The 15,143-nt window shown below is 42.2% G+C and overlaps 1 protein-coding gene across 1 annotated transcript; it reads right to left on the bottom strand.

Moving 5' to 3' along the window:
• On the bottom strand, nucleotides 1–11,302 carry LOC144599759 (uncharacterized). The gene is made up of 3 exons (XM_078410997.1): nucleotides 8,718–11,302; nucleotides 2,442–2,476; nucleotides 1–2,357 (listed from the first exon to the last, which is right to left on the bottom strand). Exons 1-3 carry the CDS (start codon nucleotides 11,111–11,113, stop codon nucleotides 1–3), a joined length of 4,788 nt encoding a protein of 1,595 aa, XP_078267123.1. The 5' UTR covers nucleotides 11,114–11,302.
• Nucleotides 11,303–15,143: the final 3,841 nt, after the last annotated feature.

The following is a 15,143-nucleotide window of genomic DNA, read 5'->3' as shown; positions in this document are numbered from 1 at the left end:
TTAACACTGGAGCCGAGATATCGGCGTGGGGAAAGGTTTTAAAAAAAGGAAATCACTCTTCGCTGATTCTGGAGTCAAGCAAACGGAATAGTGTTGAGATTCTGGCACGCAGACCATCGCGCTTGCCTTGGTATCATCGAAGTATTCCTTCACTTGAGGTCTTGGACGAAAGTTGTCGTTCGAATCTTCGAGGCTGCAGCAACAACTGAGAGGACTGTAGTCATGGGTGACATTTCCGTCTTGGTTACACTTGATGCCAATCAGCAGAATAATGGTCACAAGAAAAATGACGGAAGTGCAACCGAAAATGACGATTAAATATAGATTGAGATCAGAAAAATCTTCGGGGTGAGTTACAAAATTACTGTTTTCAGTGGTTATTTCAGTAATGTTCTCCATAATGTTAAGAAGCATTGTAACCGTGCTGCAGAGGCTGGGTTGCCCATTGTCCTTAACCAAGATGACGAGAGTTTGTGTGGCTTTATCGGACTCCAAAATATTCCGAGTTGTTCTAATTTCACCCGAGTTTTGCCCAACATTGAATAAACTGGGATCAGTGGATCTCTGCATTTGGAAGGAGAGCCGCGCATTCTGACCAGAATCTGCATCAGTTGCCATTATCTTGGTGACCAAGTACCCTTGGCCCGCTGACTGAGGCACGATCTCCATTGTTGTTGATCCACTCTTTTCGAAAGGTGAAACAATTACCGGCACGTTGTCATTTTGATCCAGGATGATCACATTCACCGTGGCGCTGCTGCTTAAGGGGGGCACCCCGGCGTCACGGGCTTGTACTTGGATCTGGAAGGTTTTTATGGGATTAACAATGATGGGATTAACATTGAAGTAGCTTGTCACCGGCCAGTCTTTGACAAGGCTCTCTATAACAGCATAAGATACAGACGAGTTCTGGTCCAAATCAGGATCGGAAGCAGTTATTGCGAAAATAGAAGCACCAGGAGCGTTGTTCTCCGTCACGTAAACGGTGTAGGAGGGTTGGGCAAACTTGGGGACGTTATCGTTTATATCGGCAACCCATACCTGGATAGTTTTATTTCCTGATCGCGGTGGAGATCCCGAATCCCAGGCTAACAGATGAATATTGTATACTGCGCAAGTTTCACGGTCTAAAGTGTCATTGGTAATTAGTTTATAATGATTACTGGGAGATGTCAGCAACTTAAAGGGACTTTTCACTGGAATCTGACAGTGCACGTCGCCGTTCCGTCCAGAATCGCGATCAATGACATTGATCAGTGCGATCAGTGTCCCGCGCGCGGCATTCTCGGAAACCTTGGGTGTCACTAAGTTCACTTCTATTTCCGGCGCGTTATCATTCACATCAATTACCTTGATCTGGACTTTGCAGTGCCCTGTAATGGCTGGCGAACCTTTGTCCACAGCTTCAACGCCCAGTGTGTAGCTGCTTGCTCCTTCGAAGTCGAGCTTTCCCTTAATTCTAATTTCTCCTGTCCACTGATCTAAACTGAACAATTCGTGCACTTTCAGTGAAGCGCGGCTGCTGAAAGAGTATGTTACCTCTGCGTTCAGGGCTTCATCTGCATCCGTGGCGTGCACAGTGACCACAGAGGTTCCACTGGGTGAGTTTTCTACCAGGCTGGCTTTGTACAGCTTCCGATCGAAAACCGGTGCGTTATCGTTGGTGTCCAACACAGTAATGACAACCCGAGCTGTCCCGGACCTCTGGGGGCTTCCTCCGTCGACGGCGGTCAGCACCAGCTGAAAAGATGACTGTCTCTCACGATCCAAGGGTTTCTCCAATAATAACTCCGTAATTGTAAATCCCTCTTCCGTGGTCTCCGTTTTCAAGGTCCAGTGTTCATTGGGGCTGATCAGGTAAGTGGTGACTGCATTTACCCCCACGTCCGGATCGAGGGCGCTCTCTAGCGGAAAGCGAGAGCCTGTTGCAATGGATTCAGCCATCTGCAAGCGAACGGCGCCTTCCGGGAAACTGGGCGAATTATCGTTTATATCGACAATCTCCACTTCACCGTGGAATATTTCTGGCGAATTCTCAATCACAATTTGAAACGAAAGAATACAGGTAGGGATTGGTCCACAAAGCTTCTCTCTATCCATCCTCTCTTTGACAAGCAAACCCCCATTCTCTAAATGTAACTCCGCATACGTCTCAATGTCGCCGGAGACAAGCCGGCCTCTGCGAGTCAGCAATTCGCCGACGTTCAAACCTAAATCTTCAGCGATATTACCGATCACTGCACCTCGCTCCAGCTCTTCGGGAACTGTGTAGCGAATCTGTCCGAAAACCACGTCTAATGCATTAATAATTACAGCGAAATACAGTAGAGCGTTCTTGCCGTGCACATTCGCCATTGTTGCGGGTCCGGTTTAATTCTGAGAAGGATGAATTTATTTCGGTTACTTTTGCACCACAGAACTGCCAGTAGATCTATCAATACCTCGTCCAGCAGAAATGACAGTCGTGTCCTCCGTCCTTCAAAAAAAGGTCGCGCAAAAGAAATAAGACACCGAGCCTCCTCCGTGTGATTCTGCTTTCGTTCAATGGTGGGGATGGAGCAATAGATCTCTCGTTACGGTCCGAATCTTGATTGGTGCATAGCGACACGGGGAGTTCTTCTCAATAATTACACCAGGAATTCTTAAAGCTGGACGGTTCCACTGGCAGTGGCAGGCTCCTTTTTAAGAGTGCGCAACATTAAGTTCCTTTCCAATGACAAAGGAAGCTGTTCAGATTTCTGCAGGTTCAAAGTGATCGCCACAGCCTTGAAATGTTAAATGTGTTGAAAAGGTTTCCTTGTCACGTCAATTACATATAGCTTTCCTTCAATAACTTCCCTTCAAATTACAAATAAAGCTACACATATAAAGAGCCACATGCACATATTCTTATATTTAAAACCCGTGCCATCTCGACTAAAGCCATGGACTTTTCTGCGAACCTTCTTACCTTCAACTACTCTGAGTTTGAGTTTAGTTTATTGTCACGTGTACCGAGCTACAGTGAAAAGCTTTTGCTGTGTGCTAACCTGTCAGCAGAATGGAAATACGGGGTTACAATCAAGCCATTCACAGTGTACGGATACATGATAAAAGAAGGAACGTGAATAACGTTCAGTGCAAGATAAAGCCAGTGAAGTTCGATCAAAGAGAGTCCGAAAGTCTCCAATGGCCTAGGTAGTTGTTCAGGACTGCTCTCTGGTTGTGGTCGGATGGTTAAGATTTACTCCACAAGTCGAGCATGCGCGGTGTGGCATTCTGTATCCCAGTTCTAAGGTAAGTACCTGGGAACAATTTAATTCATAGAGGCATACAATCTACACTATAAAATCAGAACCGGCCCTGATATGGTCTGGCCTTTTCTCGTCTCCACCCCCCACCTCCCACCTCTACTTTCAGTCTGAAGAAAAGTTCCTCCTCGAAACGTTACCTACTACTTTTCTCCAGAGATGCAGCCTGTCCCGCTGAGTTACTCCAGCATTTTGTGTCTATGTTCGGTATAAACCAGCATCTGTTGTTCCTTGTGTATAGTTTTATACATAAAACTATATTGATACTGTGTTGGCTCCAGCCTATATGTGTGTGTGTGTGGGGGGGGGGGGGGTGCACAACAACAGTGAACACTCCTTGAGAGTATAGTAATAGAGTCATACCAACACCGACCAACATGTCTGTCCCATCTACACGAGTCCCTCCTGCCTGTGTTTGGCCCATATCCATCTGAACCCATGTACCTCTCTAAATGTTTCATAAGCGATGCGATAGTACCTGCTAAGGTACCTGATAGGTCAATAAGTTCACGTCATCTTTGTTATAGTCATGCTTTTTGACAGGTTGTTCATAACATTTTACAATGCAAATATTCGGATGTATGATCGAACGCTATTTATTGAACATATACACAATGAGCCGTGCACAAGGCACTATGCTTGCCAATTAAACAATAACCGTGAAGTATGCAAGTGGCGTTATGGGTCTGGGATCCGAACCAAAGGTTGGTTGTGGAATTTAAAGCCATACTATGATGTAAAGATTGTTCACAATGAAGGGAGATTTTGGAATACCTGGAAAAAAACATGGAAGACCTGAAAAAAGAAATTAACAAATCGTGGAAAAGAAAAGAATGTGTATTACATAAAGTCTGCCGAACCTGGACACCGGAGCAAGAAAACTGCTGCATGAACTCAATGGAACAGGCAGCACCTCTGGAGGGGAGTGTTTAGTTTAATTTAGAGATACAGTGGGGAAACATGACCTTTGGCCCACTGAGTCCGATCCAACCTGCGATCCCCTACACTAGCACTATCCTACACACTAGGGACAATATACAAGTTTTAATTGTGACAATGAAAATTGCACATTAAAAAAAATAATAATACAGTGCTATTAAAATTAATAATAAGTGAACAATTGTTTTTTTATTTAAAAATTTACCGGCCAATTAGCCTGCAAACCTACACGTCTTTGAAGGAGTGTGGGAGGAAACTGGAGCACCCAGAGAAAGCCCACGCGGTCACTGGGAGAACGTACAAACTCCGTAGAGACAGCACCCGCAGTCAGGATCGACTCGGGGTCTCTCGTGCTGTAAGGCAGCAACCGTGCCACCGTGCCGCCCGAGAAAGAACAACGTATATTTCAGGTAAACCTTTAATCTGGCAATGAAAATATATAAGCATTGTAACAGACCACGTACGTGTATATATATTTGCCCTTTCTTGGAATGGGCACGATTCATAGTCACATTTGTATACTTATTGAAAGGTCTTCATTGTTGCACTTCATGATCAAGGAGAGAAGGGAATGTATCAGCTGCCCCACTGGTCATACTCCGACAACAACCCAATAAATACACATATGGGCACGCTTACATCCATGCACACTTTAGGCATGCCCCTTAGTAAAACAATGATTTGAGTAAACACTGAGACTGAGAAACTACAACTGAGGAAACAGTAAGTTAATAAAAACAATGGTGTAAATTGGAGAACATTTCCTTAAATTGGCAAGAAAAAATTTGCAGCACGAAATATTTTAACGGGTGAAGTTTTCAGGTTTTCTGTTAATAAGATGTAGTAAAGAACTTACAAAGATAGAATTCGAGTTTTAAAATATTCTGTTATAAATAAATTTCAGAAGAATCAAGCACCAATGATTAATATGGAAATGGGAGAGGAATTGAACTGTGCGCGTGAGGCGGAGAAGGGTATGTTTCATTGCCCTAAAGTATAATAAAGTCGAACATAATACAGAAAGATTTAATAACTATTTCAGGGAAATATTGATCAGAATGATTTACAAAACTGGCAGTAAAATAGAAGAATGCGTAGAGCGCTTATGGGAGAATTAAGATTGTGACCAATGACTTAAAAATAAACAGAATTAAACGTGGTTCAAATGAGCGCATTCACGCATTTTGAAAAAACAGGGATGGTAGAAACAGCACCTAGAATATATGTACGTGATAATTGCCATAAGGAGGTTGATTGCCAATTATTTTGGCTTTTCTGTTCAAAGAAACGAATTAAAGACGTTCTGATGAACGTTATACTGGAATCCTTACTGACAATGGTAAGATTTGAACTGATGGGCTGCAATGCTGAGGACTATATTGTGCACTCGGTATCTTCCCCTTGCTCTACCTATTTTACTTAGGTTTAACTTGGTTGTATTTATGTATGGTATTATCGGATATGAATGGGCAGCATGCAAAACACTGCCTATCATGATACTTCGGTACCCGTGACAATAATAAACACAAATCTATACCTAAAAGTAACAGAATATTTGCTGGAGATTCTCCAAACTAGGAAGATATCAGGAAAAGTAATCACTGTGAACTTCAAACGGAAATTCATTCTCTGACCAACATTAATGATGTTGTAGGGACATAGGGATTGGCCAGGTAATAGAACCCTCGGATTGGATTACGGTCATGGGTTAAGGAAGCGCGGGGTATTTAAATGCTTGGCGCCAAACCAGATTAGAGATTAGATTAATAAGTAAAGTAGTGTTTGTCCAGGAAGAAGTCTGTCGCGTTTGTTACGGGTTTTGATACTAATAAAGGATTCAGATAAAACCACTCGTCTGGACTCACTACAATGTCATTGAAGAGTAACAAGGTACATGACGGAAGACAGAGGGTGCTACATTTCTGAAGATTCTTCTGGGCTTTCTTAAAGTACCCCATGTGGAATTATGGCAAACATTAGAGTATGCGATTTAAATAGATCTGCAGCTAGACGATTCGAAGCATAATGCTCAAAATATGCAACACTGATCAAGGTTAGGTAACCAAGTTAGCAAACGTTTGAAAAGCGTCTGAATCAGGGTCCCGCCCCAAATGTCACCTATCATTTATCTCCAGAGATGCTGCCTGATCTGCTGAGTTTCTCCAGCACTTTGTGTCTATCTTTGGTATAAACCATCATCGGCAATTCTTTGTTTCTATATGTTGGCTTGAAAAATGGACTCAATTTGGCCTTACCGTCCATTCTTTGCTGATGTTAGTGACTTGGACAGGGCAAATACATATTTTTCACAACGATAAAAAATTAAATGAAATCCGATCCTTCTTTATTAGCTAATACTATTTAGGAAAGAATATGATAGAATACAAGAGTCGCTGATAAATGTGTAGAGTTGACTTGTGGTTTCCAATTACGAGGAAGGTAAATGTAAGAAAATATATTTTCTAGGAAAGTTAACATAGAAACATAGAAGCATAGATAATGGGTGAGGAGGACGCCATTTCGTCCTTCGAGCCAGCACCGCCATTCATTGTGATCATGGCTGATCATCTGCAATCAGTAACCTGTGCCTGCCTTCTCCCCATGTCGCTTAATTCCATTAGCCCCCTGGAGCACTATTTAACTCTCTTTTAAATTAATCCAGTGAATTTGCTTCCACTGCCTTCTGTGGCAGATAATTCTCCAAATTCACAACTCTCTGGGTGAAAAAGTTTCTTCTCACCTCAGTTTTAAATGGCCTCCCTTTATTCTTAGATTGTGTCCCCTGGTTCTGGACTCCCCGACCATTCGGAACATTTTTCCTGCATCTCGCTTGTCTAGTCCTTTTATAATTTAATACGTTTCTATAAGATCCCCTCTCATCCTTCTAAACGCCAGTAAGTACAAGCTTCGTGTTTCCAATCTTTCCTCATATGACAGTCCCTTCATTCCAGGGATTAACCTCGTGAACCTACGCTGCACTGCCTTAATAGCAAGGACGTCCTTCCTCAAATTAGGAGACCAAAACTGCACACAATACTCCAGATGTGGTCTCACCAGGGCCCTATACAACTGCAGAAGGGGTTTTTGCTCCTGTACTCAAATCTTCTCGTTATGATGGCCAACATGCCATTAGCCATTAACGGACGGCAATTCTTGCAAACTAAGAGTATGAATGGCGATTAGTATTACTGTACGGCAAATCAAATTCCTCGTATGTTGCAAAGCATACTTGGCTAATAGAGTATGATTATGATTATTTTGATTCGTGTACCAGTACAAACAAGCAAATCATTAAAAAATAGTGCTGCAAAATAGGATCTTTAAAAAGAACCGAAACACAGATGGGCACCTCCAGCTGTTGGGAATTGAAAAGCAGGCAAGTATTGTCAGATTGCATGTAATTTACCTGGAACACAGGCAGAGTAATATTTGCAGAGAGGTCATTACATTTTTAAAACAATACAAACGCCAAGATTTCACAAAACAAAACGTCGATGCCAAACTGACAGACTGGTCCCGTAGAGTTCATTTGTAAAGGTTGGTCTTATTTTTCTGTCCAAAGGGTACACTTGAGCTGTAAACTGATAATATTCTTGACAGTGTAATAGACGAGTCTAGGACAAAATATATCTTCAGATTGTAGGTGGGGAGGACGGAGGAGGGCGGGGGGGGGGGGGGGAGAGAATTAATACTAGAGATCATAAATAAAGAGTCAAGAATAGGTCATCAATTCATTAAAGATATACCATTTCACTTAACTGCTGGTAACTGGTAACGGATCTTTATTGTACTAATATATTTAATGGGAAATTTGACATGCACAAGAGGGAAATATAAAATAAGCTGATTGGGCGAGGTAAAAATTATGACCAGGAGGATTATTGTGTGATGCATGAACATAGACATTGCCCGAGATGAGAAAATCTCCTGGTCTGAAAGGATACACGACCTAAAACATTAATTACAGCCAACGTAATACAAGAGATACAAGTAGTTGGCAAAATAACTTCTCACCTATCGAATTTAGTAGGCTACAATTTATGCATTACCCTTTTGTTCTCTACTATGTTTTAAACTGTTGTTTAATAAAATGGAAATGGAAAAATAACTCCAATGCATGGCACGTCCCCTTATCAAATGTTAAACTGACTTTCTTCAAACCATGCAAGAAGTTTTCCTCGTTATTTTTTACTAGCTTCAGCTGTGAACACTGGCCACCTCATATATTGACTATTCTGTTTTAGCAATCTAACACATAAACCAATTGAGAGGCTAGGTGATCAGAAATTACAGACAGGTAGAACATTACACTCATTTACTGGCTGTTTCAATTTCATTACAACGTTAGTTTCAAAATCACATATATATTTTGGGTAAGATTAAACGATTTGAGATGTTTGAAGGGGAAAATATTTTCCAGCGAAACTTGGTAAATCGGAGCATTATATAAACAGGCAAAAAGATCGTCCTTGCAATCATCATAATCGCCTGCTTTCACAAGGGCCTTTAGTTACGGCTCCACTGTAGGGTTTCAAGAAAAGAAATTCGCTCTGGGATGATTCCGGTGACAAACAAACCGAGTAACGGTAACTCTCAGGGAAGGGTAGAGTTTGATCTGCTACACTACAGTTCAAATGATCTCGCTGCGCAGAACCCCGAGGTAAGGCTTCCTTCGAATTCCTTGGCTTGCAACAACAAACTGTGCGCCCGTCAGCTTGAACAATGACCCCATCTTGTTTACACTTCAATACAACCAAGAAGACGATGGTCAAAAGGAACAAAACCGAAGTTGATCCGAAGGTGAGAATTAAATAAAGATTTATATTGGAGGTATGCCCAGAATCACTGTGCAAATCCATGTCTTCTGATATTTTCTCACTAACGTTGCCCAAAATCGACAGACGGATTGTAGCTGTACTTGACAGGCTCGGTTGTCCATTGTCACTCACCACAATGACCAGACTTTGCGAAGTATCATCATGGACTAAAATGCTTCTCGTTGTTCTGATTTCGCCTGAAATCCGCCCGACGCTGAATAGAGTAGGATCGGTTGCTTGAAGTATCCGGAAAGAGAGTCGTGCGTTCTGACCGGAATCTGCGTCGGTTGCCATTATCTTTGTGACCAAGTACCCCTGGCCCGCTGACTGGGGCACGATCTCCACGGCTGGTGATCCATTATGTTCTGAAGGTGAAACAATTACCGGAATGTTGTCGTTTTGATCCAGGATGATCACATTCACTGCGGCGCTACTACTCAGCGGAGGCACTCCGGCATCACGGGCTTGAACATAAATCTGGAAGGTCTTGAGCTTCTCGTAGTCAAAGGAACGCAGTGCGTAAATTGTGCCGTTCATCGAGTCGATGCGGAGGTAAGAGGGCACCAGAGAATCCTGAAGATTCCCTCTGAAGGAATAGGAAATGTAGGAGTTCTGGTCCAAATCAGGATCGAACGCAGTCGATGTGAAAACAGAAGCACCCAGAGCGTTGTTCTCCATCACATATAATGTGTAAGATGATTGGGGAAATTGTGGCGCGTTGTCATTTACATCAGAAACAGATATCTGGATAGTTTTATTTGTTGACAATGGGGGAGACCCGGAGTCCCAGGCTATGATATGTACGTTATATATTGAAGTGGTTTCCCGATCTAACGCACGACTGGTGGTGACTTCATAATGGTTGGTCAGAGAAGATTGAATTTTAAAGGGAACGCCCAATGTAATGTGGCAGTGAACTTCTCCGTTTTCTCCAGAATCTCTATCAGTAATGTCCATCAAAGCCACCACCGTCCCGGGGGCAGCATCCTCTGCGACTTTGCTTGAAAGGGAAGTGACCTTTATCTCCGGGGCATTGTCATTTACATCAATCAAATCAATCAGCAATTTGGAATGTCCTGTTATTGCCGGCGAGCCATTATCTACGACTTGGACGTCAAGTTCATAGCTATCCTTCTCTTCAAAATCCAGCTGTCCTTGAACTTTGATCACTCCAGTTTCTGGACCTAAACTGAATAACTCGCGTACCCTCCGTGGGACAATATTAAGGAAGGAGTATTTTAACTCGGCGTTCGTACCTTGGTCCAGATCGACGGCTTTGATTTTGGTCACCAAGGTTCCCAGGGGTGCATTTTCTTCCAATCTCGCCGTGTATATTTCCTTCTCAAACACCGGTGCATTATCATTGATGTCCAATACACTGATGTTGATTTGAGTTGTCCCGGATCTCGGAGGATTGCCGCCATCGATGGCCGTTAATACAAGCTGGAAGGATGCTTGATGTTCGCGGTCCAAAGATTTCTCCAACAACAACTCTGCAGTGACAGTATCCTTTCTAGCATGCACCTTCAAACCAAAGTGCTCACTGGGACTGACAATATACTCATTGACCGTATTTGTCCCCACGTCTGGATCGAGTGCGCTCTCTAGTGGGAAGCGAGAGCCCGGTGCAATGGATTCAGCCATTTGCAAGAGAATAGCGTTCTCTGGGAAAGAAGGCGAATTATCATTTATATCGACAATCTCCACCTCACCCCGGTACATTTCGAGAGGGTTTTCTAGTATTACCTGGAAGGCAAGCGTACAGGAAGGGCTTTGTTCACAAAGTTCCTCTCTGTCTATTCGGTCCCTGACAAATAGAACGCCAGTCTGTATATTTACCTCCAAATCCCGTCTTCCGTCAGCGGTTGCCAGATGGCATTTTCGAACTGATAATTCTCGAACGCTGAGTCCTAAATTTTCGGCAATATTCCCAACAGAAGAACCATAGTCCAGTTCCTCCGGAACAGAATACCGAATTAGACCCAGCCCCTGGTTCGATAGGCAAACAATGAAAATAAAAATCAGCATCAGACGCATCAAGGCGTTGCTGCTCTGCGAATTCGCCATTGTTGCTGCGGCAGATTATTCTTTATTAACCTGCCAAAAGGTTTCCTGGGTGTCTCGCAATAAAATCTTCTGAGCGATGCGTCTTCGTGCAAAATTTATAAAGACCGTGTGAGTCGGAGCTGCCTCTGCAAGCTAAATGGGAAATCTTTCGGCCTCCAATGGGGAGGGGCAATGGATCTCCCGCGGAGGGTGCGCACCTATTGGTTGCCGGCAACACAACGAGCCCCTGTCAATCAGTAGCGAATACAGTTCTTAAAGGCAGACTGTTCCCGGGAAAGTGTGGTATTCAACGAAAATACAGAAATATTGTTAAAATCATCTGCATTCATACTTCCCACCGAACCTTGGTAAACATTTCAATATGTTTGCATTTTTCCCAGATGGGTCATTTGATGTTTTTGTTCAATAGTTTTCCAAACAAGCTGCAGCAAAATATGCCATGTACTTTGGTAGCTTGATTAGTTACGCAACTACTATTTGCTCGAAGGATCTATGATCGGTTCATCTGTAAAGGCAACATTTTGGCTTCAGTCTATTCACGATTTCAGCATTTAAAGCTCGCCGACTTGGTCTATTATTTTAAGAATACAACGTTGAAAATCTGTTTAATCTTTGATGACTGCATATTCAACCGTGGCCACAATTCCAATTATTCGCCTTAAGGCGTAATTTTTGGTACATTTACCATATAACTCTTTCATGTACTCTAACATTCGTGTCATCGGGCGGGGGGGGGGGGGTGGTGATTCCAAATGGTCATTGCTGGATAGACAAAGAAACGATGAGTGAACTTCTGAAAACATCCACACCCGTGGGAAGAATAGAGGTCATTGCAATGTTTTCCGTTAAAAAGAGAATTAATCCGGTATAACTCACCATGCCTGAATAATGTTAAATATTTACAAATGAAATGCAAGGAGAACACTTAAATTATTTGACAGATGGGAAAACAATTTCATGCCTGAATTCTGAAATAAATAACAGAACATACTAGAAAACGCAACAGATCAAGCAGGACCTGTGAAAAGAAAAGGACTATCATTAAGATAGACACAAAAAGCTGCAATAACTCAGCGGGTGAGATAGCATCTATGGAGAGAAGGAGAAAAGGAGAAAAGGAGAAATGACTTTCTCCAGAGATGCTGTCTGACCTGCTGTCTGACCCGCTGACTTACTCCATCTTTTTGTGTCTATTTTCGGTTCGAATCAGCATCTGCAGTTCTTTCCTACACATTAGTTTCATTACCTAGACGTGGTGCTTTTATGCCTCATTTGCACAAATGCTGACTGATCTACCGTGCCTTTCCAGATTGTATTTTGTGTTTCGGAATAGTAGAAGAGAATGCAAAGAATTTGAGAAACAACAGGGCAGTACGGTGGTGCAGCCATAGAGTTGCTGCCTTATAGCGCCAGAGACCTGGATTCGACGGTGCTATCTGTACGAAATTTTTCGCGTTTTTCCTCTGACAGCGTGAGGTTTCTCCGGGTGCTCCGGTTTCCTTTCACACTCCAAAGACGTACTTTAATTAGCTTCCTTTAAATGTAAATTGTCGCTCGTGAGTACGATAGCACTAGTGTATGGTGTGATCGCTGGTCGCTATTTCTCTAATGTTTAAAAGTAAAACTGGAAAACAAATAGAAACAACAAAGGAACTAGAACAATATCAAAAAGATAAATATGAACTTGATTGTCCACCTATTCATTATTACCATCCACGTCCAAACACAAGCAAGGACCAACATCGCCCATGCTGTTAAAGTACCAGAATGTTTTCGCCTTTTATATCAGATCAGTATTATTCAGTGTGATATATAGCCCAGGCAATGTATTGGAAGAATAAATAACTGATAGAACCATCGTTGCATTTTAGAAGAGTGATAGCTAATCAGGTAATAAAAAAATATCTTAATACAGGTGGGATGCCTCCACAAACATTGAACAAAACAATAAGAGGATATAAAATACAATATATGTAAGTGAGATTCGTAAATGGGGTTGTTCTTTAGGGGAGAGCGAAAATGGCTTGCATGTTGCACTCATCAATAAGCATGAAAAGTGCTTCGTGAACTCTAAATCTCAATGTTAACCATAGGAAAGGTGGCAATGTATGACCTGTGATGGGATCGCGTAGGAGGTGATGGAAATGTCAGAGGATGGTATGTTGGATATGGAGGCTGGTGGGGGAGAAAGACCATGATTAACCAACATATTGTTCTGGAAATTGCAATCGCACATCAATTTCTAAAATGTTCAGCAAAGAAAGCTGCAACATCATGATTAGCTAGTGCTATATGATGCAGGAAAGAATGTGACAAAATGCAGCAAACACGAATAGACCTGGAGAATTGACTGTATAGCCGTCAAATGAATGAGAAGGTCGATAAATGTAAGAATGCTTGTTTTGTTAGGAAGAGTAGGAACACGTAATATTTAAAAATTAACACTCTGAATGGGGATTGGGTGGTAAATTGATTGTGCTGTCATAACAATTACTGCTGCAGAATAGGTCATTAAAAAGAACATGGCGCCGAGCACTACGATCCAATTTTAGTGGGGTGGAAAGAAAAAGGAAGCGTTCTCAGAATTACATATAAACTTGGCGAGAACATAGTTAGAGTGATGCGTATGGACGGGACAATGTGCATTTTTTTAAACTGCAGTGGCATATGAGAAAATGCAACAAAATGCTGGAATAATGCTGAGGATCGTTCTGAATAAGGAAGGTACTGAGGTGACCCGCTAGAGTTCCTAAGATTATTAAATAGGGTAAGTAAAGAAAAAATATATTTCCATTAGCAACCGCATGCAGAATCAGCAAGTCAAAAAACTAGATATGATATATTCAACCAGCAACAGGGAAATCAGAAAAAAATAGTTCCAGCTGTGAACCACGGCACCACTGTTAGGTCCGGCAAATATCACGGATATGTTTCAGTGAAAGCTTGATAACGAAACGAGAGAAAAGGTACCATAACAGGTGAAGAACCGGGGAGAGGGGAGAGCGTTGTCAATCGAATTAAGCATGAGACTTTCTACTTTTTTTAAAATTCTATAGATTCTTGCTGAAATGTAGGTATTAAAAATAATCAAAAATATTCTGTTCGACTTTCCAAAATATTCGGTGGGATTTCTTTCACAGCAGGGCGAAGTAACTTTGGTTATTATTTACAAACGAGACAGTAAAAAGCTCCAAAATTGACTGTTAGCTTTACAATATATTATATAGGTAATCGACGTTACCGGTAACAATATAATCGGACCAATTTACTGACTAATCTTTTAGTCTTTGGACCTTAGAGATAGTTTTACACACCGGGTGGGTGTGTATCGAACGAGCTGCCAGAGAAGGTAATTGATCAGAGACTATTGCAACGTTTAAGAAACAATTCGAGAGGTATATGGATAGGACAGGTTTAGAGGGATATGAACCAAAGGCAGGCAGGTGGGACTAGCGTAAATGGGACATGTTGGCTGGTGTGGGCAAGTTGGGCCGAAGGGCCTGTTTCCATGCTGCATGAATCCGTGACTCCATGAGATACAGCGTGGGTCTTTAGCCCAGAGACTCCACGCCGTCCAGCATTATTCCCGTACACTACTACTATCTAGCCAATTAACCTACACACCTGTACGTGTTTGGCATGTGGTAGTAAACTGGAGCACCCGAAGGAAACCCAAGCGGTTCGAGTGAGAGTGTACAATTCTATACAGACAGGACCCGTAGTCAGTACCAGCGTCCCTGGCGCTGTAAGGCAGCAACTTTACCGTTGCACCTGTGTGTTGCTCTGTTGTTTCTCAGTTTATTTGCATTTGCTTCCCCTATCCATGAACACAAAATAAAAACTAGAAAGATTCAGCAGATTGTGTAGCATTTGTGGAAATAAAGCATTAAAGCATCACATCTGTGACCTGAAACTCAAACTCTTTGTGTTTGCACGGGTGCTGATATGATGAACGAGCTTTGACAGGCAATAATTTTAAGAAAAACATAGCATCCTGTAAAATCCTTTCAGTTTGGCAAACCTTTGTTCT

This window comes from Rhinoraja longicauda, chromosome 14, assembly GCF_053455715.1.
Source record: "Rhinoraja longicauda isolate Sanriku21f chromosome 14, sRhiLon1.1, whole genome shotgun sequence".
Taxonomy (NCBI): Eukaryota; Metazoa; Chordata; class Chondrichthyes; order Rajiformes; family Arhynchobatidae; genus Rhinoraja; species Rhinoraja longicauda.
This window is presented reverse-complemented; position numbering and strand designations above follow the sequence as displayed.

Coding starts and splice junctions, on each gene's coding strand:
- LOC144599759 (XM_078410997.1), bottom strand. CDS start 11,113: ATGGCGAATTCGCAGAGCAGCAACGCCTTGATGCGTCTGATGCTGATT. Junction 2,477..8,717: donor AAAGGCCCTTGTGAAAGCAG/GCGATTATGATG, acceptor CTTTTTTTGAAG/GACGGAGGACACGACTGTCA. Junction 2,358..2,441: donor TGTCATTTCTGCTGGACGAG/GTATTGATAGAT, acceptor CCGGACCCGCAA/CAATGGCGAATGTGCACGGC.